The following is a 26832-nucleotide window of genomic DNA, read 5'->3' as shown; positions in this document are numbered from 1 at the left end:
TTATTTATTTTTTTGTTTTAGTTTATCAATTTTTTTAAATTTGTAATTCATTTTTCTATAATACAAAAATAGCAAAAAAATTTAATGCAATAGTGTGATGAAACACTATATATTATTTCTTAAAAATTTAAAAGAGTGCTCTTAAACATATTATTTTTGTTTTCGATTTTTTTGTCAAATTATATTTTATTTCTAATACATAGTATTTTATTTTAATATGTCACAAAAATATAATTATTTTTTATATAAAAATATTACATATTACAAATTAAGCTTATATATGATTTTTCCGAGAGCACAGTAATACTGAGTATAAATTTCAATTAAATCATTCTTAGTTTAATTGCTTCTGACACTTTGTCTGCGAAATGGAGACCTAGGATTTAAGCTGCCCAGAACTTGCCCATGTAAACCATTTAGTCTCCTTTCTTCCTGTTTTCGTAATAATGCTTTTGCATGTGGATAATCGTCAAAGAAAAGCTCACCCAGTCCATAGAGATATTTAACTGCCATCATTGCTTCACGACCAGTTAATAAATACGGGTCTTGTCCTAAATAAATTAAAAACATATTGTGATATTAAAAATAAAAAACTATGTAATTTTTTCTTATTATTTTCTTATTAGTTTTTATTATTTTTTATTTCTTTTATCATTTTCTTATTATTCCTTTTTTGGTTTTATTCATAGTATAAAAGTAATTGAAAACATGTAATTAAAAACACATAGATCTTAACTAATAAAACGGATTTTGTCAGCCGAAATTGTCAACGGAAAAATACTTTTACCCAATTTGTAAAAATCAGGAAGACCACGTTGCACCTCATGCCAACTGTATCCAAGATCATTGATATCATTCGGTGGCAGGAAGACACCGACCGGCCACAGGGATTCGGCGTTTTCGGGATTTGTTATCCCCTGTCGTAAGTGATTTCGCTGTAGATTCGTTCTATAATTGTAATCTGTAAAAATATATTACGTAACGTAAATAATTTTTATATATATTCACACTGGAAATATTTTAAAAAATATATTATTTATACAGATTACTATTACTAAATAACTATATTAAAATAATTGCGCAAATGTGTGTGTATAAAAAATAAAATTACCGAGATCCTTAGAACGCTTTGCTGAGTTTCTTCGGCCGATCGAGATGAATGACTTTTGAGCCACCGTTCGATCCCCTGAAGAGGAACGCGAACGAGTTAAAATAACTTAATGCAATGTAAAGCATTATTGCGCAATTGATGCCTAACCGTCTGTTGTGATGCTGTGCTCGTGTACATTGGAGGGCGATACAAATTTCACATGCACATTGGCGAGTGGCAGGGAATTGACCGTCGACACCGCAAGTAACAGTAACATCATTTTCTGAAATTAAAATAGCAGTTTAGTTTTTAAATAGCAAAGCATATTATCAATCACATTTTGATAAATTATTTGAGTCGCAATAAATGTAAGAGAGAAGCAGTTATTTTTTCGACTATTTTGTTTCAAATACATATTATATATATTATAAAATAAATTATATATGTATTATATTTTTGCTAAAAATAATATCTGTAAAATATAGAGAATCAAGACTATTAGACTATAAGATCTAGTCGCAGAATATCCGACATGTCTCTAATTGGAGCTTTATGAAACGTGTTACACATGCATCTAAGATTTTTTGATTTAAAAATCTACGTCAGCAACCACAACTCAAAACTCGATACGCTGTGAATAATTTCATAGAAAATTTACTTGGTAAGAGTTATATACACTATATACACATTCAAAATAATATTGTATATTTTAAAGTAATATATATATATATATATATATGTATACATTATATATTTTAGTGGTTTTTCGTCAAAATTTCGTTATTATCTACATGTTGAAAATTGTGCTATTCTTAACGAGAAAGTCCGATGCAAGTGTTCCCATGTCCGTGATATGAATGTCAACGATAGATACATCTTTTTTTGATGAATCATCCGATGATGCAGAAAATAATCGTAAAAAATACTGTAGAAATGCGTGTCAAGGTGAGTAAGTTTCTAAAATTTATTTTATGCAGATGTACAGAATTTATAATCTTTCCTATAATGCGAGAAGAAATTACATAATATTATTAAATTACATAATATTATCTGTGAAAGCAATATATCTGTACGATTAATCTTCGAAATATTAATTATAAGAGAATCTTCTAAATATGTAAATTATTATTAATATAAATATATATATATATATATATATATATTGTATATACATATATATATATATATATATATATATATATACATACAAAAATAACATACATAAAAATAATAATTATTAGATCGTCATATACATATATAAAATAATCTATTTAAAAAGTTAGTTTTTACAGAGCAAATAAATATTTTTTTATTAATTATATTGTTATTTATAATAGTTATTATTACTTTTAATAGATATGTAATTTTTACCATAAGAAATATCAATCAATTTTATTTATCACGTATATATATAAAAAAGCAGAGTTTATTATATAATTTCATAATTATCTATTTTTAATCTATTGCTTTTTTCAGATTTTTCGTATGTGGGATCTCAAGAGAATCTACTCTAATATAAACTTGATGTAATCGGAATGCGTTTACATCATTTCGATGACCTGCTTGCGAAACATTGCCCTCCCCCTGCGAGTATACCAAAGACGCTTTTCCCACAAGGATTACCAGCAATATTGCACTTTGAAAGGCAACATTTTTAGCGTCTACAGAGAAAGAGAGAGAGAGTAGACATTATATCTCTGCATACCATCACTACTGTGTACTATTACAACAGCACAACTATAAGCGCGCCTACGCCCCGACAAAACGCGTGCACGCGTGTGTGCGTGTGAGCGATTCCACGAGGAGATTTGTTCTTTTATAGACGCACACACGTGCACGCTCGGCAGTGCGTGTCAAGCAACCCTTTCGTTTTCCTTTCCGTTCACCTTCACCTGGGAACATACTCGACTATTGAATCTGGCATTTGAAATTCAACATTGCAGAAATCTGGTATGCATATAAGTAATTATTGTCTTGATAAATAATTGTTGATCGAAAACCCAACAATATAGAGGATTCAAGATAAAATAAAAGATCGAATTTCGAAAGGAGAGATATTTTTTAAAATTTAATTACAATATAGTGAATAATAGAGAGAATAACGTTATGCAGAAAGCAATTAATTGATAAAATAAGAATAAATTAATTTCTCATAAAACTCTCAAAATTAAAATTAAAACTCAAAGTACTTGAGTTTATTTTTCTTTCTAAATTATATTGTAAATATATATATATATATATATATATATATATATATATATATAACTTTTTTGTATTTCTTTTCTATTCTTTTTTTATCTATTTGATAGATTATAATGATTTAAATTAGTCTGAGCTTTTGCAAATAAGAATATTAATGAGCAGAACATTAAATTATTTAAAAATTATATAATAATATTATTAATTTAGATTTTAGATCATATAGCATTGCAAAGATTATTAAAAGATTATTTAAAATTTTCATTTTTTTACAGATTAAATCTTATCAAAGATTTGGACTATTGTTAAACACTAAACACTCTGCCTATAGATGACTATATATTTCTTTGTCAAACATTATTTTCTACATATTTAAAATGTTAAAAATTGACATAAAATTGATACAAAGCCTGTAAGGATTACGACTAATTTATCATCCGTAAAAATGTTACAAGGTATTTATCATAACTTTTTCAATTTTAATATCAATTTCGACATCATTTTTGATATTTTTATAATAAAATCTCAAATTAAAGTTATATTAAAAGCAAAATAGTGAAATTGCACGGAGGAGAAACGACGAATATAACTATTATTATTAAATGCACAATATTCCTTATTAAACTTCACTCCACCCACCGTCATTGTGCGATTTCACGATCAATTGTTTAGCACAAATTAAAATTTTAATTGATAGACGATTTCACTGTGCACTCCTGTTCGATAGAATCACAATCGTCCTAAGGACTTTTTTCGCAAACGCTACTTCTAAGATTTAGCTAAATCTCGCGAGACGTCTCGGTCAGGAACTGATCCAGTTTTCAAACGCGGAGAACGTTCCGGCTGCCTGTATGCATGAATTTCAGCATCCCCCTTCTCACCATGTATATACATATAATACGTACCCCACCTGCGTAGCTCGACTTTTGCAGAGGCACCCAAGTAATAAGGACTCGTGGAGGATCACGGTGAGACTTTCATCTCGAGATCGCACGATCGAATTTAGCGCTTGCGAAATTTTCCCGGGAACGCATCGCATTTTTTATGTCTCTGAGAGTTTGCGCGAGATATTCGCGATTAAATAGATGATTGCATAGACTATTGCATATGTCGAGCATCAACTAAAATTATATTATATAAATAATTATTGTACAAGGCATTAAGGTTTGATTTCCATTTCATTATTAGAACAATTAAGACACAAAGTACGAACTTTGTCTATACATTGCATTTAATATTATTTAAGATAATTATAAATCATAATGATATATAGTCATATAATAATATATATTTATATACGTACATTTTATAGTCATATTAATATAATTATATATTTTTACGTATATTTTAATCAAAATGTGATATTAATAGTTTTTAAAAGCTAAAAAATTTGACATTTACGAATAAGAATTTTTAAATCATAATTTTTCAGTATTTTACGAGTCAGAAAATGTAGGTTTTTTATACTGGGGATGCCTAAATTTATGCATAAAGTTTTCTAGCCTCAAATGAAAGATAATTTCCATAAAATTCCTTACAATTTCTTTTCATTTAATTATCGCATCTCATCATTGTTTCTTCAAAAAGGGCGCGAAATCGAGTGCCCTCGCGTTCGCGAGGATTTAAACGTTCGAATCGGAACGCGCGCGCTTCGCGCCGCGACAAGATGGCCGCCTGCGGAGTTCCGGTGACTGCTGCGCGCTAGTCGCGAGAAGATTTCGCGGGTGGCCGAGTTTATGGGTAATATTTCCCAAGATTCTTTGTGATGTACTGGCGTTACGGGGGGCCGACGAAATTCAATTCACTGCGAGCGAGCGGACGATCCATCTATGGCTTTATCTCGCGTTATTTCGCCAGTATTTTCGTCATGTCGCGTCACGTCGCGACACATCGGCTCCTCCTCTCGGAAATGCTCCCGAGCACGAAGATGGCGAGTCTCGGGGAACGAGATGCGATTCGGTGTACGACGTATGATTTGTCTCCGCGCGCGCGGTTGCTACATGTTTTAACGTTTCTGTCTAAATGTCAATTTCGTGTAAACACATGTCAATGACAGCTACGTAATTGTCATAATACAGGTTAATCGCGAGGCGGGTATTACGCGACATTTCGTACAATTTATGCGGTAAAAACATTTGCGTAACTCGTTTAGCACGTGTCGAAGGGAGAATGAGATCGCGAGCAGGAATAAGATGAGATGTCTCTTTGTCCATCAACGTCTGTCAGCGAGAAATGTTGTCTGTTTACAGCTGCGGCATCGGCACAATCGTAGGAGATGTCGGCACAGAGTGCAGATACTCCAAACTGCACTGCGAGTCAGGAGGAGGAGGAGGAGGAGATGATCTTGGATGAGTCTGAGGTACACACACTTTGAAATAGATAATATCGTGCAATGATTTTATATTGATCATTACACATGTATTGGTAATTATACTTTCTAATGCGTATGATTCTTTTTCAGAATAATCCCATGGATATTTTGGAATGCTTGTCAGTTATGATAAATGAGGGTCCTGAAAATGATGCGAGTCAGGTTCAAGAATTTTTGTTGGATGACCAGTTACTTGGTACAATGGTGACAGCAATTACATTGCCTGATGGAACTCAAGCTTTTGTCACAAATAATCTCAGTGACATTGGTTAGTAAGAATATATTGGGTCTGTGCATAAGTCCGTAGCAAAAATCGAATAAATTTCAAACGCAAAATTATCTTAAAAAGCGATCTTAATCAACTGTATATGTCCCATTCTGTTCGATGACTTTCTGCCATCTATCCACAAGCTTCATTATCTCTCGTTTGTAGAAGTCTTGAGATTTTTCTGCAAAGAAGTCTTCCAATTGCGAACGACATCTCACGGAATTTCGCTACGAACTTATGCACAGACCCAATAAATTACTTTTTTATATGCTATCCATGATAATACAAAAAAAGAAAAGTTTTTTTTAGAAAACATTTAAAGAAAACAACTATTTTGAAAATATATTTTCTTAATTGTAGCAGTTATATCAAACATTATATATTTATTATAGATCCAGATTTCAAGACTCAAACATTACAAACAACACTTGAGAATGGGAATACTATATTGTTGCGAGATTTGTCAGAATTTGGTGAAGGGAAGGCTCTTCAATTAGAATTAGATTCTGCTACATTTATACAAGATGAAGATGCTTCCAACGAAAATGTAGAAAATACATATTCACAAGTAGAATTTATTAATGGCACTGCATACATGGTAGCTAGTCATGTGGATGTTGATGAAAATTTATGGGAAATTCAAGATGGGAAGTTAAAGAAGAAAGATCCCAAGATTTTAGTTAATAAATTATCTGATGCAAAGATTAGATATCCTTGTCCTAGAGAGGGATGTTCAAAGGTTTATAGCACACCCCATCATCTCAAGGTAATTAATTTTTCAAAATTAATACTTATAATGCAGACAAAATTAAGTCAATCATTTAATCACAGAAATTTTATCCAGATGTCTTAATTTTTTTTTTATAGGTTCATGAGCGTTCTCATACTGGTCAAAGACCATATAGATGTACACATTCAAAGTGTAAGAAAAGCTTTTCAACAGGATATAGTCTGAAAGCACATTTGCGGACGCATACAGGCGAGAAACCGTATAAGTGCACGAATGGAACGTGTAATAAAAGTTTCAAAACATCAGGTGATCTATTAAAACATGTGAGAACTCATACAGGGGAACGTCCATTTGTATGTCCATTTGATGGTTGTGGTCGATCGTTTACTACAAGTAATATTAGAAAGGTACAAAATTTGTTGCCAATTAAAATATTTAATCATGGAATATTTGAATATTTATTAATTGACTAGTGCTATGTTTGTCAGGTTCATGTGAGAACACACACTGGTGAGCGACCATATAAATGTACTCAACCAAAATGTGGTAAAGCGTTTGCCAGTGCAACAAATTACAAAAACCATATACGGATACATTCGGGTGAAAAACCTTATGTTTGTTCTAAAGAAAACTGTGGTAGAAGATTTACTGAATATTCTAGTCTGTATAAACATCACCTTGTAAGCATTCTATTTCAGTTATTAATACAAATCTATTTATTATTAATTTGTAATTTATTAAAAGTATAGGTGCATTGATTAAATATATATTTATGTAAAAAAATTATATCTAAATATTTTGTGTTTTTTTAGGTGCATACACCACAACGACCATTTGAGTGCACATTGTGCTCTAGAAGATATCGGCAAAGTAGCACACTGGTGATGCATAAAAGAACAGCTCATGCATTGGTTGACAGTGATGATGGTGCTGATGTATTTTTGCAAGATTCTTTTGAACCTTCTAGTCAAACTAAAAATAAAAAGAAACCTGTGAAAGATACTGTAAGTATGATACAATATTTATGATTATATAATTTGGACATTATAATTATATAGCTTATAATTACAATTGATATAAATTAAATTTAGACACTTGGAAAAGATAAACAAATTCAGATTTCTAAAATGATTGATGATGCAAACGATAAAGAACCACAAATTTTATTGGTTAGCGATCCTTCACAAATTACTACACTGCAGGTTTGTATTAAATTTAATATCTCTAATAGATTTATTCTATATATAGATATTTACAATCATTAATAAAATTATTTCTACATCTAAAATTTTGCATACAGAAAATCGGTCTGGATGAAAATTTTGATGATCCTGGTATTGATACGACTTTTGAAGGATTGAATATAAAGATTGAAGACATAGAATTTGGTTGGAATTAATACCAAAAATGAAAAATATATATGATTATTTTTTTGACATATATGTATGGATATCGTGAACATTAAATGTTAACGATTTTGTTAACATTCATGTACATATTTTTTTAAATATCAGAGCAAAATCAAATACATAAGCAAATACATAAATAAAAATAGTTTCAAACGGTATTCGACCGCATAAACAATGTGATAATAGCTGCGAGTTCAAATTTCATTTTCTCATCAGTTTCATGATACTACAGAAATAAGATAATGTCAAGCATTTTATAATGGTGAATATAATAGTTAATATGATATAAACTGTTATAACAGTCATTAACCTAAGCAAAGATTGATCTGACATGATTTTGATGGATTCAAAATTTGATGGAAATATGAAAAGGATTTTAAGGAAATATGTGGTAATTCTCATTCATGTGTTGAATTTAATGATCTCAGTGAAATTATATTGGTTCGTACTTTAAAGATATAAGGTAAGATTATTAAAAATATATATAAAGAAGATCAATATTTACATTGTTATGTTTTTGAAGGCAGTGCCTTATTTGAAAATGTAAGCAAAAATGTATATATTTATTTATATTATATTCTTTCTATCTATTGTCTAACATGATATTTTTGTGATACATTATTCTAATTTTTTTAATAATCATAAGATTAATTGAATTACACTTGTATTTTGTTATATTATCTTATTTATTTTTAATTAACACCAATTCAAATGTATAGAGAAATTCAACTTTATTATATTATTATTTTATAAAATAGAAAGCATTACAATATAAATTGAAGCAGAGATATGTGATGACATTAACAATAGATAGGGATATAATATTTATATAATATTTATACGATGCACAAATGTTCCCTAAAAATATCAAAAATAATATATGTATTATGTTTTGTATTATACATATATATATATATACATTTCTTTTTAAATTAAAAATTGCTTTTAGTACAAAATATATTTGCATAACATTTGAATGTGTTCTAACATAAATAAAAAGTTCGATAGTTTAAACTTCGAGAAAAATATATATAAAGTTGAATTGAAAAATATCTAAATTAATATTCAGAAGCTACATTAAAATAACGATAGATTACTCATATATTACATTCTTCAAATAAAATTTATATTTCTCTAATCAAATTCTCATGATTAAAAAGAAAACTGTTATTTACGTTTGTGTTGATTAAACAGATTCATTAATACAGCGAAAGAAACAAATCACGAAAGGCAAATAATTCAGATACACTTCAACGATTGAAAAGTAGTTTCTTTTGTATCAAAAACAAATTAAAGCAATTTTTGTAATCTCTAATTATCTCTTCTTTTCCTTTACTCTTCTGTCTCTTCTTTTCCTTTACTCTTCTATCTCTAAATAACTTATTAAAAATTATGTAAAAAAACCTGTTTTTGAATTTTTTAAAATCTATATTGAAAATTTTTTCTCTATTTTTTATATTTTTATTGTGTGTTTTTACTGTTTAAAGATAATTTTGATGAATATTACAGAAGAACCTGCTTTCAATTCTCCCACCATTTCACGATCTTTCGTATAGTGCTGCTCTTGATTACGGATAGTCTCCACTCGACCAAGTACTCGACTACGCTGATCCATTAATCCCACAAATAACATTTAAATTTTTGATGACAACGCCGACAGCCAATGTTCTGTGTCTACAATTTTACATTGTCGTGTAAAAATGATTCAAAATTTTTCGGTTGCGACTTACAAAATGCAGCTAGTCAACTTAATCCAAATATGTGAAACAAGTTTAAACAGTATACAATGGATGAAACTGGTGAGTATCAAAAGTGATTAAACAAATTGATTTAAAGATTAAAAAGAAGTAATATTTTATTTCTAATTGTTGATATTGAATTAAGGTGCAATATCTTTCAATTTTTACATACTTACGCGTTATCGAATTTTGAGCATTTACGTGTGTCCATTTGAATTTCGATATCACTGATATCACTAATCTTTTTTATTCTTATGAAAATTGTTATTATATTGATAATGGCAAATTTGGACGAAAAATATTATTTCCATTAATAGATTAATATTATAATACCATTTATAAATGAAATTAGTGTTTAAAACAGATTTATAAAATTTCATCTTTTATAATTATTTGCATTATATTAATAAGATTGAAATTGATTTCATATTACATAATGAATTTATACATATATAGATATATTTATATATATTAATATATAATATTTTATTAAAATGTATAATTTTTATATATAGCATAAATGAAAAATAATTCTATTCTACAATAAATTCAAAATATATCTATATCTTATTATTGAATCACAATAAAATAATATCAACTTTGTCAATAACAATTTCTGATGTAGACTTACATTAAAAAAAAAATAAAATGTAACCGATAATATTTTTTAAAAGTTATTAAATCCGGTAACCAAGTATCGATTTTAATGGAAAATTCAAGAAATGCGAAAAAATAATTGATAACATATCAGTATCAATCTTAACGTTATCGTTGAAGTGTTAAAACAGAAAAGAACATCAATTCTCTTAGCCAGTAATTACGATCTCTGTATAATTCGATTACAGCTATATAATTACGATTATTATTACGTAATGCTATCTTGCGATGTTTACTGTTTCACATTTTTCGATTAATTTAGATGATTTATATTGGACATATGTTTTTGCGTTAATTAATATTCTAAAATAACATTATTTATATTGAAGGAATACACATTATATTTGTAATATTGTTCATCTGAATATAAAGAAACGAACGTTATTTTTGGACATCAGACATTATTTAAAAAGTCACAGAAGTCTACTTTTAAATAAGTTTTTAAAATTGATAGCAGCATTGAGATTTTCTTCAAATTTAATTTTTTTATAGAATAATTTAATAATTTAATATTTTTTATTTTTACTATATTAAGTAAAAAATTTATCTTTTTCATAGTTTATGCATTTTATAATTTCCCTTTAAAATGATGTTAAGAAACAATATTAATTAAATTAATATTATAATAACGCTGACATTGTTTAATAATGTAATTATTGTAATTTTCGATAAATACTAACATTCGATCTTTTTCTAAAATGTAAAATTATTACAGTTTATTTGATTATGCGGTAGATAGAAAAGGCACGTGATTAATACTTCATATTTCTTCTCGACAAACTTCTCGACAACTATTTTACACATTAATTGTTAACTAATTACCACATGCGCATTAGTATCGGCATATTTTAACCGCAGCCGTGACGGACACGACGTGTGCAGTAAATGGAAGATAATAACAGTTGTTAAGTGCCCGTTAACAACCATAAAATTATTCGAGTTAAAACGCCGTCGTAAAGCCTCGTCTGTTCAACTAATCATTTAATGATTCATCATCAACCTGTTCACATCAAAGTGTGTCGTTTTATGCTTTAAAATTTATAAATTCCGCGTAAGATTCATACTCATTTTCGAATTACAATGAGATGATGCGATATAGTATTGTAGTTTTATTACAAAATAAGGTCTCCACATCTGAGAATTAAAGGCAAATAAGTTCAAAATATTTTGACGCAGTAGCTCTTTCGTAATAGCTCTTTAGATTAAAGTACAATGACAAAATCCAGACAAAGCTCCTAAAGTAACACAATTACTCAAGAGCAATATATGTAGCAAGGCAATAAATTTACATTAAAAAGTCCTACATATAACGAATATTACATAAAATACTTGTTCGCGTATTTCTCTATACTTGTTTAATTTATTTTAAAATAAATGTGCAACTTTATATTCTTGGTTTTTCAAATTTATATCTTGCTACATTTTTCTGTGTTTTTAAAATTATAAATTTGTTTTATTAAAAATTACTGCGAAGTTATTTCATTAAATATAAAATAATATGAAACAAATTGTTACAATTTTGCTTTGGCAATTGGCTAATTAGAGAGAATAATGGCATTTTATAGTGAATCATATTTTTCATCTTAAACGTACAAATATAAGTAATATCAACAAATTGCATTCGAGGAAAGAATAGTGTGAACTGGTCGTCATTTGTGCTGTTTCACGAATAAAGGAAACATACGTGCATGAAACGCGTCCGCAAATTTATCTCATCAATTAGATGATCGATAGTAGCGTGATGTATAGTCGTTAACATCGCCGAAGGTTCACGGCGTTTGACGTATTATTCTTGTTATTGCGGGTAGAAGACAAAGGGGCCCGATAAATTTAAAAATTTTCGAACGAAGCAAAATGCGAGGGATGAATTCGTTAAAAGTGAATACATTTTTTGTTAAAAATATTTATTTATTTTTTAATATGTTTCTTAATATTTACAGGTGGAATTTGGCTTTGAAATGTCGAATCTTTGCGATATCTTCACGCGAAAGGGCCCCGAATGATAAAGTTTCTTCGTTGCGAGCCCCTGACCTCTGCTCGCAACGAATGTGAATTTTCTCATGCGAGTACAAACAAGCGATGTCCACATTGACATTATTAGCAAATAGTGATCGACATGTTAAGACATGACAGTCGAAGTATGTTCTCGCACGTCATAAACTGTATTTATGGATCATGTTATAACAAAAGGATCAAGACAAATTGATCGTTCGACTATCGTCGCATTTTTTCTTTCATTATATTATACGTTAATTTCTCATGTTCTAAATTGATGCGAAACATTAATTCCTCCTTTAACTTGAAGTGGATGTATGCTTATTTTGTTACAATAATTTTAATTGATTTAATTTAGCAAGCTTTTATATTTGATTCTTAGCTAGAAGAATGTTGATATGGTTTTTATTTTGACAGTTTTTTTGTTAAACGAAAAATAACTGTTAATCTTACAATAAGCACTTCTCTCATATGATCTCATATGACTCTCCGCTAATTCTAAAATACTTTGTATTATTTCGAGCTAATGCGAATTATGCGCTTATGCAAATTCATAAGCGATACGTTTAAACTTACACGAGTCACGAAACCAAATGGGAGATGTAAACTTGAGAAAGAGACACGCGCGGCGTTTTTTCACGCCGTAAATTATCCTCGCGAATGCAAAAATCGATCGCTATTACGATCCATGATCGGCAGGCAGGTCGGTGGGATATATGAAGTTCCCTGGTAGAGACCGAACGCATTGCACAACCAGACATTGCCGAAGGAAGGGTTTTGATAGCTCAACGTCAAAAGTGCACCAGATAGAAATTTTTTACTTCGGGTAAATGTGGCTTGCATGTTTATCTTCTAGGCTTTTAAATCGTACCTCATGCAATAACTAGAAACTTGCTCGATTAATCATTACGAATTTTTATAAAGCTGATGCATTTTATATTATTGCACTTTAGAGACTGGAATGATGTCTATCTATTTTCGATGCATTAATTAATTTTTGTGTAACGTTTAACGCACTATTTGTAGAAATTAAATTAATGCTGTAATATTTTTTCTCATGTGTGTAAATTTAAATGTTTACTTATGTTCTCAATTATGTATCACAAGCAAACTCATTTGATTTTTTGGTCACAGAGTTCTCTGGATACTTACAGCAAGTTGCAGCTACGGCACAATGTTCAGATCGACAGGAAGATCTCTTATGAATCGAAGATATCGGACCACAATGTGATAACATTGTCCTCGTGACAGTGGTAATCGATACGACGATCGGTACGGAGAAACCGTAAAAGAGAGCCGTTCTTCGCGGGAGAACCTTAGTGCGCTTGTGACATTTGTGGTGCAAGTGGTGTTAGCGTTACCTCCCCGCTTTTTCCCACCGGAAACTATGTCAAGAATATACTCCGCCACTTGGACGGAGACATCATGATTACCTGATCTGATGAATCGTCATCTCTTTGTGATTTTTTGATTCACACTAGATATTTAATATAATTCGCCGGCAGCATTCGAGAATGTCCAAGAAGCAATGGTTGGCCCTGCTAATGTTGTTCCTCACATACCTACTGCTTGGTGCCTCTATCTTCCACCATATCGAATATGGCTACGAGGAGGTCAAGATCGCGAATGCTAACAAGGAACGAAAAGAGATTAACCGTAAGAACGATAATAACAATCACTGTTCCTATATGTATCAATTATCTCACGCGAAGATCGCGCCGTTTTTAATCCATTGAGAATTCATGATTTCTGCACATTTAGATTTATTAACGAAATTGCATTAATGTATTATTTTGTTAGATATCGTAAATCAATATACGAATCGGCTTATCTAGACACATCTTTTATATTTTCCAATCAAATATCAATTTTACTTTAACGAAAATTCTGCGCGATCATTGTATTAATAATTTAATAATTTATATAATCATGAGAAATGACGAAAATTTCTCGAAAATTAAGTAAATAAAATCTTGCCTTTGTTTAAGTTTGAATAGAGTTTGCAATTGATAATTTTATAAATTAATGTAAAGTTAATAATAGATTGATAGATTTTCTCTCATAATTTTGATAATTTGAGGACTTAAAGAAATATTTAATTAAAATATTTAAAAATAGTAACAAGCGTGAATTACCTTGACATCCTAGTTAAGGAGAAATAAATTTTAGGTTTGCGAAATACATTTTACGTGCATTCTATAATATATTATGCTCTATTATTATTCACTTGACTAATAGCGAAAATAAAATAGCATCTTGATTTCTGAAAATTACTTTAATCGATAAGTTTCTTCCATTAAAACGGAAAAATATTCTTGAGATTTTATTACCATTGAGATTTTTAAGTACACTTTTACAATCTAAATAAGATATCGAGTCAATAATAAAGATATCGAGTACTTGTCTAACGTATTCACCATCAATCAGCTGATTATTACGCGAGCACTTTGCGATGCACTTTGAGATTTCGGCGATAATAATGCAAATAACGTTTTAGCCACATGGTCATAGAAGACGAGTCTGGCATGTAAAACACTTGAAACTTCTGATATGCATTTATGAACAAAATATCTTATGCATCCAGCGTCTTAAAGTAAGACAGTTGTCATTGATCGAAGTTGCACTGATGCAGTCTTAATTAGTGTGACTATAAATCGTAAATTTTATTATAATATAAACAGATGAAAGTCATTTGTTTCTAAAGTAAGAAATTTAAATTGTATATCGAAGCAACTAGAACTTTATAGTCTTTTTAGTATATTGTTTTTCATATTGCAAAATTTCGGATATAAAATTTTATAAAAATCAAAAATAATAAAAAATGATTTATTTTAATAAATATTCGATCATAATGATAGATTCTTATATAAATATTCGATTATATTCTGAAATCACATTTTTCAAAATTTAATAAAATTTGTATTTTTGCAAAATTAAAGTTCTTAAATAATTAGATTCTTGAAAGAGTTAAATTTTATTAATCGCTGAATTTAAAAACAATTAATAAAGGAAAACATGTGGAGTCTTTTGTAATTGCAATCTCATAAATAGCCGGAAAATCGTGTCTGCTCGACCTTATTGAGTTTTGTATGCATGACTGTGTTCGGTATCATTGTTAACTCAAAAAGAGCATTATTTAAATAGCTACCGATCACAATGTTGCGCACTAAAGAATGGTCGTTAAGTTGACGGCCAGTGTCAGTGTCATCAGGGGGGTCGATTGATTACGATAATTGTCATCATCTCATTGACCGCTCCCGTCAAAATCGTTGCATTTGAACTAAATAAAACGGCGATATCCGTTTTCATAACGTTTGCCCTTCCTCGGATTTCTGTAAGTGTATATTTTATGATGAAATACACGTAAACACGCACAGACATGACTACAAAATTACTTTTTTAAATTTTAATTTAAATTTTTTCTATAACATGTTATACGCTTATTTATGTTCTATTAGTCTTGATGCAGCGACATTTACATACCGATTGCACTTACGTACGCGAAAAAGGTCCAGGCAAGATTTGTAATGGCCATAAAAAACGACAAATATCAGCTGATAAGATAGCACGTGTAACAATTGTCTCGAAAAAGACTTCGTTCATAAAGGATGGCGAAAGAGGGATTATCTTTCAGTTAAAGATTTTAAGATCATCCAATGTGAATTTACTTCTTAAACATGCATACAATTCTTTTCAGAATTACTTCGACACCATTACAAACCCAGTAGTGAGCTGGATAATATTTTCATGAAACTCAGCGAATACTGCGGCAAATCAGTAAATGATTCGCAGGATATTGGCCATTATCAATGGGACTTCTATAATAGCTTCTACTTCGCTTATACGGTTGTTAGCACTATCGGTACGTATCGGTCAAAGTATTCAGATTAAACATGTAACGCAAATATAATCTTAATTTTAAATATGTGGTCGTATCGTATGTGGATGAATATAGACTTAACTCTTTGTTTGAAACATGTTATACATTTACAGTTACAAAATCTATTGTTTACATTAATTTACATTCATATATAATACTCTCGAGCCACACAAAGACCTAAAAAATGTTTCTAAAAGAAAAAAATATTTGAAAAATTAAAACATTTTTTAAATGTCTTATTTAAAAAAATAATTTTTCAAATTGTTATGTTGTCTAAATTTTTTTTTTAATTAGAATAATATGTGTAATTTTATTACAATAAATTTTTTTAATGCTTGAATTATTGCGATTGTTTTATCTTTTCTTTTTATGTATTGTTATTTTATATTCTTTATTTTTTCGAAATTGTAAATTTATAATTTTCTGCGCAGGATATGGTAATCTGGCACCCACACATACGCTTAGCCGCATCCTGATGATCTTCTACGGTCTAGTGGGCATCCCGATGAACGGGATTCTGCTGACACAGTTGGGAGAGTTTTTCAGTCATGTGTTTATCAAGGCTCATCAAAAGTACAAGTCCTACAAGCATGGCCAGTCATCATCCGATTATTCCTCTAAGAAATCGATGTCACTTGAGACGCGAAAGGTGGGCCTGGCCGCGCAAATTCTCATGTACCTGACACCCGGCTTCATCATGTTCATCTTTTTCCCGGCGATGCTATTCTCATATTACGAGGGCTGGCACTATGATGAATCGGTTTATTATGCCTTCGTCACGCTGACGACCATCGGTTTTGGCGATCTCGTGGCGGGTAATTATTCTATCTTATCATTTCCCGGACATGCGCGCAATATGATTAATTTATTATCATCAATACTAAGATTTGGTTTGTAATCTTGTGAATTGCAGAATTACAAATTCTTAAGACACTTCTCAGAAACGTAATATCCTCTGTACGTTTTATGAATGGTATATCGTTTATATATAGTCCTATCACATTCATAATACGTCCAAACCATACAGTATAACGACAAAATTATAGATGATATGCAAGATTAATATTTAATAAGATTAATATTTTTTGCGATTAAAGAAATATTCCATCTTATTTACATATTACACAACAAAGAGAGAGAGGGAAAGAGAAAACAAGAAAAAGATGTAAAAAATGTTAAGTTAGGTATTCTGAAATTTGAGGAAATTAAAATTAATGTTTAATTTATTTTTGATAAGAAACTAGAGAGATATATTTTTATTACATTAAACGAAACCTTGGTTCTCAATAACAAGTAATATAAAATTCTGAATTATAAACATCGATTTGATTTGGTTTGATTTAATGATACCAGACCACTTGAGAATATAACTTTTGATAAATTTCGTCAGCTATTTTTGATTAACATTTTTGATTAACATTATTTATACAGTACATACTTGTAATCTCTATATCTCTCTCTTTCTTTCTCTCTTATCACATGTATCAATCAATATAATCTGAACTTACCTGTTCCGCCTTAAAAGATAAATGTTTTCAATCGTTACATGCTCACGTGGGAAACAGATCTTAATATGTAAGTAGTTCTGAACCCCGCCGTAAATAAAAAAATAGAATTGTTATATATGCTTACTTATAATAATAATAACTAATTAAAATAATAATAAAGTGTAAAATATAAAAAATCATAACATAATATTTATATAAAATGTATATAATAATGTATATGTATATAGTATACGTAATTAGAAAATATATATATATTAACGACTCAAATGAAAATTATTCAAAGCTAATATATATTTTTTACTTTAATAATCTTTTGTGAAATTAAAAACTAATAAAAATTAATTGAACAAATTAAAATAAACTACGTAATTTTTTCATTTTATGGAGTAAAAGATGAATAGAGAAAAGATATATTTCACTACTCTCTGCTTCAATTTCGTAGGTCAGAATCGTACGACGACGACGGAGAATGATCCATTCTTCATTATATATCAGATATTCTTGATTTGTTGGATCTCTTTTGGGTTGGGCTACATCGTCATGATAATGACGTTCATCTCTCGCGGTATGCGCAGTAAAAAAATCACGAGGCTCGAACATAAACTAGCGATGAATCTCAAGCACACACAGAGCAAGATTTGGAACGAGTTTAACAAAGAGGTGAACTACCTGCGCCGCGTTTTCAACGAGTTACAGCTCTCTAAGGTCAAAGTAAGTGACCTCGTTGGCTCTGATGATCAGATATTCTTAAGCAACCGCATATATTTTTGTTTATCGCAAAGATGTTTTTATTTGTACACATTCTCTTTTAAAAAAATATTCTTATTTTTTTACCATTTTATATTATTTTTAAATATATATTTCAGATCTTTATATAAACTCGTTTTCTTTATAAACTTGTGAAATTCTTTTTCAAGTCTATGCTAAAATAGATGTTTGAGAAATAAGAATGAATATCACTACTATTCCTTAAGTACAATTTTTTTATTTGTACTTAATTTTCTACAAATATTTTTAATAATTAATGTGATAAATAGAAAAATATAATCAAAAATTTATTTTTTTATGTTTCTACATATTAATTAACTATGCACTGTTTATTTAATATTGATTACTTTCAACACTGTTATTTTTGTTATCAGAGAGTATATGTTGACGAGTTCGATTATGAAGTACCTCCAACGAAATTCTCACGCAGCAACAGCTTCCCAGATCTCCGAAATTTGACGATTGGTGGATATGTAGACAACTCTATACCACATCCACGACGACGAGCTAACAGCGAAGTGGTGCCAGCGGTATGCGATTAATTTTCTAAACAATTTGCGCCCATAACATATTTTTATATTATATGCTTCAGACGTAATATATTACAATCTCCTTTTTAAATACTATATTTCAAATAATTAACGTTATTCATATAGGGTCAACTGATACGCGTGGTATCCGAAACAGATCTTCAAAGGATAGACAAGACCGCAACATTTGCCACACACGCCATAGTGCAACCAGCGGAATTATTAGCACGTTTAGTAAACATTCTCGGTTATATCCCTCCACGGGATGATTTCGACTGGGATCAGACCGAGGATCAATTAAAACAGACCGACGCGCAGAAGGAGAATGAGATGCAACAGAGCAAACCAGTTGATCAGAGCCTGACCAGCAACGTTACTCAATGGACAATCGGCGGTGAAAGATTTCCATTCGCCAAACCTCGATCTAGAGCAACTAGCGAAGTGCGACTTTATCCCAAAGACTATGCGAAAGACGATTTTGTTCAACAGAACAACGAATGGACTTGGTCCGGTCCAGCAGCCTCGACGAAACTGCAGGAACTGATGAATACTCGTGACACAGTTACCTCGCTACCTTCGAATAATAGTAATAAGCCATACAAGAAATTCCCATCATTTGCTTTGCCAATTACCGCGACCAAAAACTTCTTCCCCAGATGGAAGAAACAATTTATGAACAAAAGATCATCGGATGTGAGTCCTAGTACAGAGAAAGTTATTGAAAGAATACACGACAGCAATCAGCAAAATAATTCGATTGGTCCGATCGGTCCATTACCTTCATACTTAGATGAAAGACGCGATTCAATATCAAAAACGCCGAATTACTATACACATACTGGCGGCAACCTGTCGAGTTATTTAGAAAACAATAGTTTGTTGGAAGAAACGAGTTTGGCAGATTTCCTTAGAGCGTTGACTGCTCTTCACGCAAGAGTAGGAACAGTTCCCGATGAATCCGTTGTTAAACCCAAGAGAAAATTAGGAACAGCCTGTCTGACTCCGCCAAAATTACCTAGTCTGTTTACCCTGTTTTCGCCGAACACGCCCGGTTCGGATTCAGCAACTCAGAGTAATCAAAATACTGTCACGGAAGCGCAATCGTATCAATCGAGTAGAAGAGTTTCTCTCAAAACGTCTGAAAACAGTTATTCCGGCTCTAACACACCTACGTCCTATATGAGGAAGGAAAGCAATGTCGTGAAGCCTAGGAGATTCTCTTTGAGACCGGTAAAAATCCCAGGAAGTTCTCTCACGCCGCCTGATTATACATCACCACGCTCATCGGTAAGTTTATGCCTTAAGTTTTTATAAAATATATCTTAAAACAAATTTTGAAATTTTTATAATTATTAAATTTCTCGAAGACAATTCTAAAAGAATTTTAATTTTTGCGTAAAAATAAACATAAATTTTAATAAGACTTAATTTTTTAGCTACGACTTTCTCAGAGAATGGACAATCGAAACCTCCAAGAACCTTATATCTCAACGGAACCCTTCATTTCCGTATCACCGAAGGAACCGCTTGTAAGCATGGAGGGACCACCAGGAATTTCGTCACCGATCAAACAGCCGTCCGATAATCGACGTTTCTCCATAAGACCCGCTCAACTCAGCACGCAACTGAATGCAACGAACGTATCTACGCCATTACATACCCCAAAACCATTGCCAAGATGGAAAGCGGGTATGCTCCAGCGACAAATTAGTCAAATGAATTTGCGTCGTCGCGTTAGAGCGTTCAGCCTTAGCGATGTTTACTCTGACAGACACGAGAAAGGCACCAATCCTCCGAGTCCTCTCGCTATGGGCACCAATAACAAATTCGTGGATGTTAGTAAATTGAGCAATCCGAATCAGAAGACGGTGACAATCATGTCACCGGCAGAGGAGATGAATATGACTTTGAAAAATAAGCTTCAAGATCCTATGATTGCTCCTAAAAATTTGAAAGATGAGCAAATTTCATTAGTTAAATCTTTCTCCGTCAAGATTCCCGATGAGTCATCCGCGGCGAACGAATCCAGAATTTCAAACATATTTGAAGATAGAAGGTATTCTCAAGGAAATGGCAATTTTACATCAGTTTACGAACCGGTTTACAAATCGAGATCTTCTGATAAGAAATTGATAAATGATGCACTGGATAAGACAATTCAAAGAGAAATGCAGGAAAGGGATATCACGGAGGCCACTTCGCTTAAAACAGAAAAGCAAAATGATATGCATATGTGCATAATTAATAATTTGAATGAGCCTCAGGAAATGAAGTTTTCGACGAATAGTGAAAATTTTCCAGAGTCAAGAAGGGAGAAGCCTAGTGTGTTGATAGATTTTTACAAACCAGTGCTACAAGCACCGATAGAGAAGCCTGCAATCAATCCGTTCGAGCAATACAGAGTCATAACAAAATCTGGTCAAACGGAAGATGTAGACTTGACTGAAATTAAAATTGAAAAACCACAAGAGAAATGAAAACGAAGCAATTAGATTATGTGGAGACTCTAAAAATTAAAAGTAGAGAAATTTAAAGTCAATTTTTGTTATTGAAAGTATTATAGGACTAATAATCTAAGACAAAAATAATATTTATAGGTGTAATTAATATTTTTGTTAAAATAGACTCCATATTACGTATCTAAGAAATGATATTAATGTTATATTTTATATTAGTTGTTGACAACTTTCTATTATAGCACTTAACAAATTCATATTTTACTTTAAAAGGCTGCATAGTTTAATATAATATATGAACATAAGAGAATTGTGCACGAAAGAGAATAATTTTATACTGACGTATTTTACACTGACGTATTTTACATTGACGTATCGATTAAAGGACAACTTCTGGAAAAGTTGCAACTTTATAAAAAAATCGATGAATTTTTTAAAGAAAAAGAGATTAACTTTATCATGCATAGTGTAAATGTAAAAAAATATTCTCCTAAAGATTAATCAATTTAATTTTTTTAGAGAAATAAAGAGATTATACATTTTATGAAATTAGATATAATATTAAATAATGATAATTATTAAAAACAAATTAATTTATTATATGTAAATTATTAATTTTAGATTTTAAACTCTACAAAATATCGAAGACTCTGTGATATAATGAATATAGCATCTTCAATATTTAATATGAATTAATAAAAATAATTACTTAGAAAATAAAATTACTTAGAAGAAATAGATATCAAATAATTATTACAAGAAAAAAATATCATATCTAAACATGACTGAAATATTAGAAAAAAATGTTTCTTATTGAATCTGGAGTCTGTTAAAATTTGTTATATTAAATGATCGAATTAATATTTCGTATCGCAATTCAAACATTGTCAGTATGGTCTTGTGACCTGCATATTTATCGCAGTCACTCGAAATCATATTTATTTCACTAAATCTTGAAACGTTTTTGCCTGTAATAAAGATAGGAACGCGCATGTTTTATGAAATGCGTAATGTTTTATTGACAAGTTTTTGCTTGAATAAATTATAAAGATATTTGGTCTTTCAAACGATAGCTCGGAAGAGCTATAAATTATGATTTATTATCATAAAATCTGGAAAAATTTGGTTGACAGATTATCCATGCGGAAATATATTATTCACGTGACATTCATATGACGAATGCAGAATGTTGTCACATTTTCTTATGCATTCGCTTGTACAGTTTCACAATTATAGCATCTATATCGGACAAGGAGCTTATCACTCGACAGAGTAACGATCCGTCATGTAAAATAATATACACAGATTTCAGTGAAATATAATAAATAAAATTTTATCAGTGTGCGAGTGAAAATAAAACTAAAATGCAACATAAATATTTTGTTGTATTGTTGATTTCTTCTCCCGATAAGAAACACGTATATGAAGAAATCATGATCAGTGTGTTATATATATATATATATACTATAATGTTTTCAACAGTTTTCGTATTTCCTCGACGAGATTGCTACGTGAAACGCGAATCTCTTCCCGCATCGAGACGACTCTCAACGTAACTTCACCCTTCGCTAGTTCACTTTCTCCGATAATTATTGCCAATGGAATCCTGTTTTCCTCGCAATGTTGTAATTGAGCCAAGAGCTTCGCGTTCTTCTTGTAGGATTGCTCCGCTTTCACTCCGGCCTCCCACAAATCCACTAATATTTTCATTCTTTCCTCGTGTAAATTTTTCTGTGCGCTCGCCACAAACACTTCGATTTCGGTTGTGCGCGTTTTTAGGCCTTTGTTAGCCAATCTTGCTTCTAAAACACTGAATATCCGCTCCACTCCCAAAGATACACCGACGCAAGATACATTTTTATTCTTACTGTCGAACATTCCTACTAAATTATCGTAACGGCCACCGCCTGCTACACTACCTACGCCAATGTCATCTCCTGTAAAAAAATTATATCCAGTTAATATTTTGCTGAAATGTACTACTTTGCGATATGCAAATGTTTTACATAATACAAAAAGATATTTATATAAGATTATAGATCTTTCTAAATAACTTTTTTATATAATATACGTACCACACAATATAGCTTCGTAAATAACACCCGTGTAGTAATCGAGTCCTCTCGCAAGACTCAAATCAAACTTAACTTTGTCCAAAATTTTGTAGATACCGCAATACTTCAACAATAATTCCATGGAATCTAAACCTTGCACAGCAGCAGATTGTCTCATTAATTCTTTGTCCTTTCTCAATTCGGCTATCAGTTCCACTCCACCCGCTTGAGAGACGTAATTGCCAATTTTATCGGCAATATTCTTGTTCAATCCCTTCTCTTCGATCATTTCTTTCTTTACTTCCTCCCAAGGACTTTTATCCAATTTATCTACGGCGGAACAGATACTGCGGAATTTACTTTGTGGAACACCACACGCAGCAAAGATACCGTCCAGCAAAGATCTGTGATTCAACTTAATCAAGTATGGTCCCAGATCTAGTATCTGCAACGCTTCGGATACAACCCGAATACATTCTGCATCCGCTAACATCGGATCATATTGGCCGGCGATATCGAAATCCTAAAAAAGATATACTAACATTAATTAAAATAAGCACCATATAAGTATATGAGTTTTTGAATTATTTTAACATGTAAGCTTACACATTGATAAAATTCTCTATATCTGCCTTTTGTTGTAGCTGGATTATCTCTTCTATAGACCTTAGCAATATGATACCTTTTAATGGAGGATATTTTGTTCATGGCCAGATACCTCGCAAAAGGAACTGTTAAATCATATCTAAGTGCGAGGATCTCGCCTCCTTGATCTTTCAAATCATAAATGAGCTTGGAATCTTCACCGTATTTGCCTGTCAAGACATCCTGCGTAACAAATAAAATTAGTATCGATCAATATGGATACTAATATAATCAAAACATCATGATTATCACTGATAGTAATCTTCACCTTTAACTCAAATACAGGCGTATCTATGGTCTCTGCGCCGTGACGCTTGAATACTGATATTATTTTTTCCAATACTCCCAATCGGAGGGCCATTTGCTCCGGATTATAATCCCTCGTGCCTTTAGGCGGTTTGAGGATGAGTTTGTGAGAGCAGCCATTCTCCTCTCCCAATTGCGCTTTTAGATCCAATAACTTGGCGACTTCCTCCGCTATCTACAAACATACAAACAAATGCGCTATTAATATATGGAATGTAACAGCTCTCTCTGACAGGGTACAATAGCCGAAAATGTCCCACCTGTGGCGTAGTCGACATGTTGCGATTGCATTTCCATATGACGGAGAAATAATTGTTGTATATCAGGCGTAACATCATGAACAGATGAGGGAATTACAAGGCAACCAGAATGAAAGAGAAGAAAAGCCTCCTCAATGTTGATTTATCAAACTAGTTCAAACAGCAGAGATAATATCAGTAAGCAAGCTAGCAAGGGGTTGCCATTAATTATTGCCATTTATTAACAAGAATATTATTTTTAATTTTTTTCCTCATTAAATAATTGTTTATATTATGTAAATTTTTGAGATGATTATTTGAATTAAATTTAAAAAACAAATTTTGTAGAAACTTTTTAAAATGTATCCATCATATCATTCAAAATCATGGAATCATGAATATTTCGGCTAAAAAAATCAGATATTCATTTGATACACTGTTGCAATAATTTATGACAGCTCTGCTTGCAAGCAACCGACTGTCTCACCTTTTTATCTAGCATATCTTTGGTAATATAGCAAGTAATCTTTAGTCGCTCAGTTTTTTCTGCAAGGGAAGTGAGCGGTGCTTCCACAGCAGGAAATGCTAGACGCTCTTCTTGGGTGAAACTTTTCATATTAACGTGCCATCTGTTTAGATAAGGCCACTTTGCAAGCTCATCATTAAGAATGACATACAATTTGCCGAATAATTGGGTGTCTTTAGATGTTGGACACCAACCACACACATAGCTGACATCCGCAAAATCATTGTTTAAGCTGTCTAACTCAACATTTATATCAGACTGTTCTCTGTATCCCTGAGAAATGAGACTCTTGCTCAAAAGAAGGATATACATTGATAATACACACCAATATATATTGATAATACATGAAGAAAATATAATTTATTCTTTACACCTAATAAAACCTACTAATTAAAATTCATATCTTATTGCAAGAGTTTATTGCATCATTCTATTATCATGAATAATAAATCTGTTTCCACTTTTGTAATTTTTTTAATAAAAAAAAATTGATTAATTGCTTTATATATATTATAGTATATTACAGGATAGATGTACGAAAAAAGAAAACAGAGAAAATATATGAAATAAAATACCTAATAATCATGAATGAAAAGCATGAACCAAGCATGAAAAGAAAGCAAGTGTAAAAACGTGTACAAAGTACAAAAAAGTTAAACGTTCTCGAGTACAACGTTATCGAACGTCGTATTCGTGGAAGAGAGTGAAGGGGATATGATTGTAGATTGTAACAAAAAGCAGAGCCTAAAGAAAAAGAAGTGAAAGGCGGTACATCTGTCACAAACATGACGAAACGTCATCGAGATTTTTGTTTGGAAGAGAAGGAAAAAAAAAAGAGGTACAAATGCGTACTTGCGTTTTATCGGCCTGCGCAACTTTTAATTGTCGTACTATCTCGCCCTGTTCTTTCACACGATTCAGCAATGTTTCCCTTGTTATTTCGTCAGCCATCGCTAGCACCATGCGGTCTCTCAAGGTCCAATTCCGTGCGTTTCATTCGTCGACACGTTACTTTCTGGCCTCTGGCTCGTACGAACGAAACGTCATTGCGACGCGAAACATTCCCTCCTCTCATTACCCACTCCTCACTCTCCCTTCCCCGCGAATTCCTTTCCAAAAATGACATAAAGTATCGATAAAAAATATATAATTTTATTTTATTTTTTTTTTAATTTGACAGAAATAAAATTAAATAAAATAATTACATATATTAGACAATGGCGCGCACACAAAGCGCAAGTATAATTTGTTTAGTATTTATTCATTTTAGTATTTTATTTATTTTGCGAAGAGATAGTGCAGTAATATGTATCTTTTAATGTCTGAAAATTCGTCTGAGTTAATAGGAAAATATATTTTGCGAAGAGGTAGTAGGTAGTAGTACAGCAAAATATGTCTAAAACACGTCCGAAAAATTATTTCAGTTAACAGGAGAATATATTTTGCAAAGAAGTCACTATTA

General features: G+C 31.2%; 4 protein-coding genes across 13 annotated transcripts; 2 read left to right on the top strand and 2 right to left on the bottom strand.

The window, feature by feature from the left end:
• Nucleotides 1-298: 298 nt before the first annotated feature.
• LOC114936414 (uncharacterized) lies at nucleotides 299-13791 on the bottom strand. 4 transcript variants are annotated; one of them, XM_085486178.1, is made up of 6 exons: nucleotides 9583-9715; nucleotides 3989-4002; nucleotides 1259-1373; nucleotides 1112-1186; nucleotides 788-961; nucleotides 299-551 (listed from the first exon to the last, which is right to left on the bottom strand). In XM_085486178.1, the coding sequence occupies exons 1-6, from the start codon at nucleotides 9698-9700 to the stop codon at nucleotides 340-342; spliced, it is 708 nt and encodes a 235-aa protein (XP_085342304.1). In that variant the 5' UTR covers nucleotides 9701-9715; the 3' UTR covers nucleotides 299-339. The 4 variants fall into 4 exon arrangements, with proteins under 4 accessions (XP_085342304.1, XP_029165415.2, XP_029165414.2 ...); XM_029309582.2 differs by lacking the exons at nucleotides 3989-4002; nucleotides 9583-9715 and adding an exon at nucleotides 13611-13791; XM_029309581.2 differs by lacking the exons at nucleotides 3989-4002; nucleotides 9583-9715 and adding an exon at nucleotides 1908-1973.
• Nucleotides 4946-9382, top strand: LOC114936413 (uncharacterized). 2 transcript variants are annotated; one of them, XM_029309578.2, is made up of 9 exons: nucleotides 4946-5029; nucleotides 5539-5648; nucleotides 5751-5928; nucleotides 6321-6694; nucleotides 6796-7065; nucleotides 7147-7338; nucleotides 7471-7662; nucleotides 7750-7860; nucleotides 7959-9382. In XM_029309578.2, exons 2-9 carry the CDS (start codon nucleotides 5565-5567, stop codon nucleotides 8055-8057), a joined length of 1500 nt encoding a protein of 499 aa, XP_029165411.2. In that variant the 5' UTR covers nucleotides 4946-5029; nucleotides 5539-5564; the 3' UTR covers nucleotides 8058-9382. The 2 variants fall into 2 exon arrangements, with proteins under 2 accessions (XP_029165411.2, XP_029165413.2); XM_029309580.2 differs by lacking the exon at nucleotides 4946-5029 and adding an exon at nucleotides 5036-5250.
• On the top strand, nucleotides 9443-22976 carry Ork1 (open rectifier K[+] channel 1). Of its 3 annotated transcripts, XM_029309577.2 has the most exons (9): nucleotides 9443-9866; nucleotides 12404-13284; nucleotides 13593-14114; nucleotides 16156-16320; nucleotides 16770-17153; nucleotides 18289-18557; nucleotides 18989-19144; nucleotides 19271-20431; nucleotides 20581-22976. In XM_029309577.2, exons 3-9 carry the CDS (start codon nucleotides 13973-13975, stop codon nucleotides 21619-21621), a joined length of 3318 nt encoding a protein of 1105 aa, XP_029165410.2. In that variant the 5' UTR covers nucleotides 9443-9866; nucleotides 12404-13284; nucleotides 13593-13972; the 3' UTR covers nucleotides 21622-22976. The 3 variants fall into 3 exon arrangements, with proteins under 3 accessions (XP_029165410.2, XP_085342297.1, XP_085342298.1); XM_085486171.1 differs by lacking the exon at nucleotides 12404-13284; XM_085486172.1 differs by lacking the exon at nucleotides 9443-9866 and having other exon boundaries at nucleotides 11058-13284; nucleotides 13613-14114.
• HisRS (histidine--tRNA ligase) lies at nucleotides 22595-26446 on the bottom strand. 4 transcript variants are annotated; one of them, XM_085486173.1, is made up of 6 exons: nucleotides 26223-26446; nucleotides 25332-25658; nucleotides 24568-24780; nucleotides 24261-24482; nucleotides 23676-24177; nucleotides 22595-23537 (listed from the first exon to the last, which is right to left on the bottom strand). In XM_085486173.1, the coding sequence occupies exons 1-6, from the start codon at nucleotides 26331-26333 to the stop codon at nucleotides 23065-23067; spliced, it is 1848 nt and encodes a 615-aa protein (XP_085342299.1). In that variant the 5' UTR covers nucleotides 26334-26446; the 3' UTR covers nucleotides 22595-23064. The 4 variants fall into 4 exon arrangements, with proteins under 4 accessions (XP_085342299.1, XP_085342300.1, XP_085342301.1 ...); XM_085486174.1 differs by having other exon boundaries at nucleotides 25332-25643; XM_085486175.1 differs by lacking the exon at nucleotides 25332-25658 and having other exon boundaries at nucleotides 26223-26443.
• Nucleotides 26447-26832: the final 386 nt, after the last annotated feature.

Source organism: Nylanderia fulva, unplaced genomic scaffold (assembly GCF_048542155.1).
Source record: "Nylanderia fulva isolate GAGA-0341 unplaced genomic scaffold, ASM4854215v1 Scaffold40, whole genome shotgun sequence".
NCBI lineage: Eukaryota > Metazoa > Arthropoda > Insecta > Hymenoptera > Formicidae > Nylanderia > Nylanderia fulva.
The sequence above is the reverse complement of the archived record's forward strand: the minus strand, read 5'-3'. Positions and strand labels throughout refer to the sequence as shown.

What these genes read in the sequence shown, in the direction of transcription:
- LOC114936413 (XM_029309578.2), top strand. Translation starts at nt 5,565, where the DNA reads ATGTCGGCACAGAGTGCAGATACTCCAAACTGCACTGCGAGTCAGGAG. An exon ending in AAATAATCTCAGTGACATTG is followed by an intron (nt 5,929 to 6,320) that starts GTTAGTAAGAAT and finishes TATTTATTATAG; the next exon opens with ATCCAGATTTCAAGACTCAA. An exon ending in AGAAACCTGTGAAAGATACT is followed by an intron (nt 7,663 to 7,749) that starts GTAAGTATGATA and finishes AATTAAATTTAG; the next exon opens with ACACTTGGAAAAGATAAACA.
- LOC114936414 (XM_085486178.1), bottom strand. Translation starts at nt 9,700, where the DNA reads ATGTTATTTGTGGGATTAATGGATCAGCGTAGTCGAGTACTTGGTCGA. An exon ending in GCACAGCATCACAACAGACG is followed by an intron (nt 1,187 to 1,258) that starts GTTAGGCATCAA and finishes GTTCCTCTTCAG; the next exon opens with GGGATCGAACGGTGGCTCAA. An exon ending in AAAGCGTTCTAAGGATCTCG is followed by an intron (nt 962 to 1,111) that starts GTAATTTTATTT and finishes ATATTTTTACAG; the next exon opens with ATTACAATTATAGAACGAAT.
- Ork1 (XM_085486171.1), top strand. Translation starts at nt 13,973, where the DNA reads ATGTCCAAGAAGCAATGGTTGGCCCTGCTAATGTTGTTCCTCACATAC. An exon ending in GGAACGAAAAGAGATTAACC is followed by an intron (nt 14,115 to 16,155) that starts GTAAGAACGATA and finishes AATTCTTTTCAG; the next exon opens with AATTACTTCGACACCATTAC. An exon ending in TTTTGGCGATCTCGTGGCGG is followed by an intron (nt 17,154 to 18,288) that starts GTAATTATTCTA and finishes TCAATTTCGTAG; the next exon opens with GTCAGAATCGTACGACGACG.
- HisRS (XM_085486173.1), bottom strand. Translation starts at nt 26,333, where the DNA reads ATGGTGCTAGCGATGGCTGACGAAATAACAAGGGAAACATTGCTGAAT. An exon ending in CGCAGGCCGATAAAACGCAA is followed by an intron (nt 25,659 to 26,222) that starts GTACGCATTTGT and finishes CTTTTGAGCAAG; the next exon opens with AGTCTCATTTCTCAGGGATA. An exon ending in CGCCTGTATTTGAGTTAAAG is followed by an intron (nt 24,483 to 24,567) that starts GTGAAGATTACT and finishes TTTGTTACGCAG; the next exon opens with GATGTCTTGACAGGCAAATA.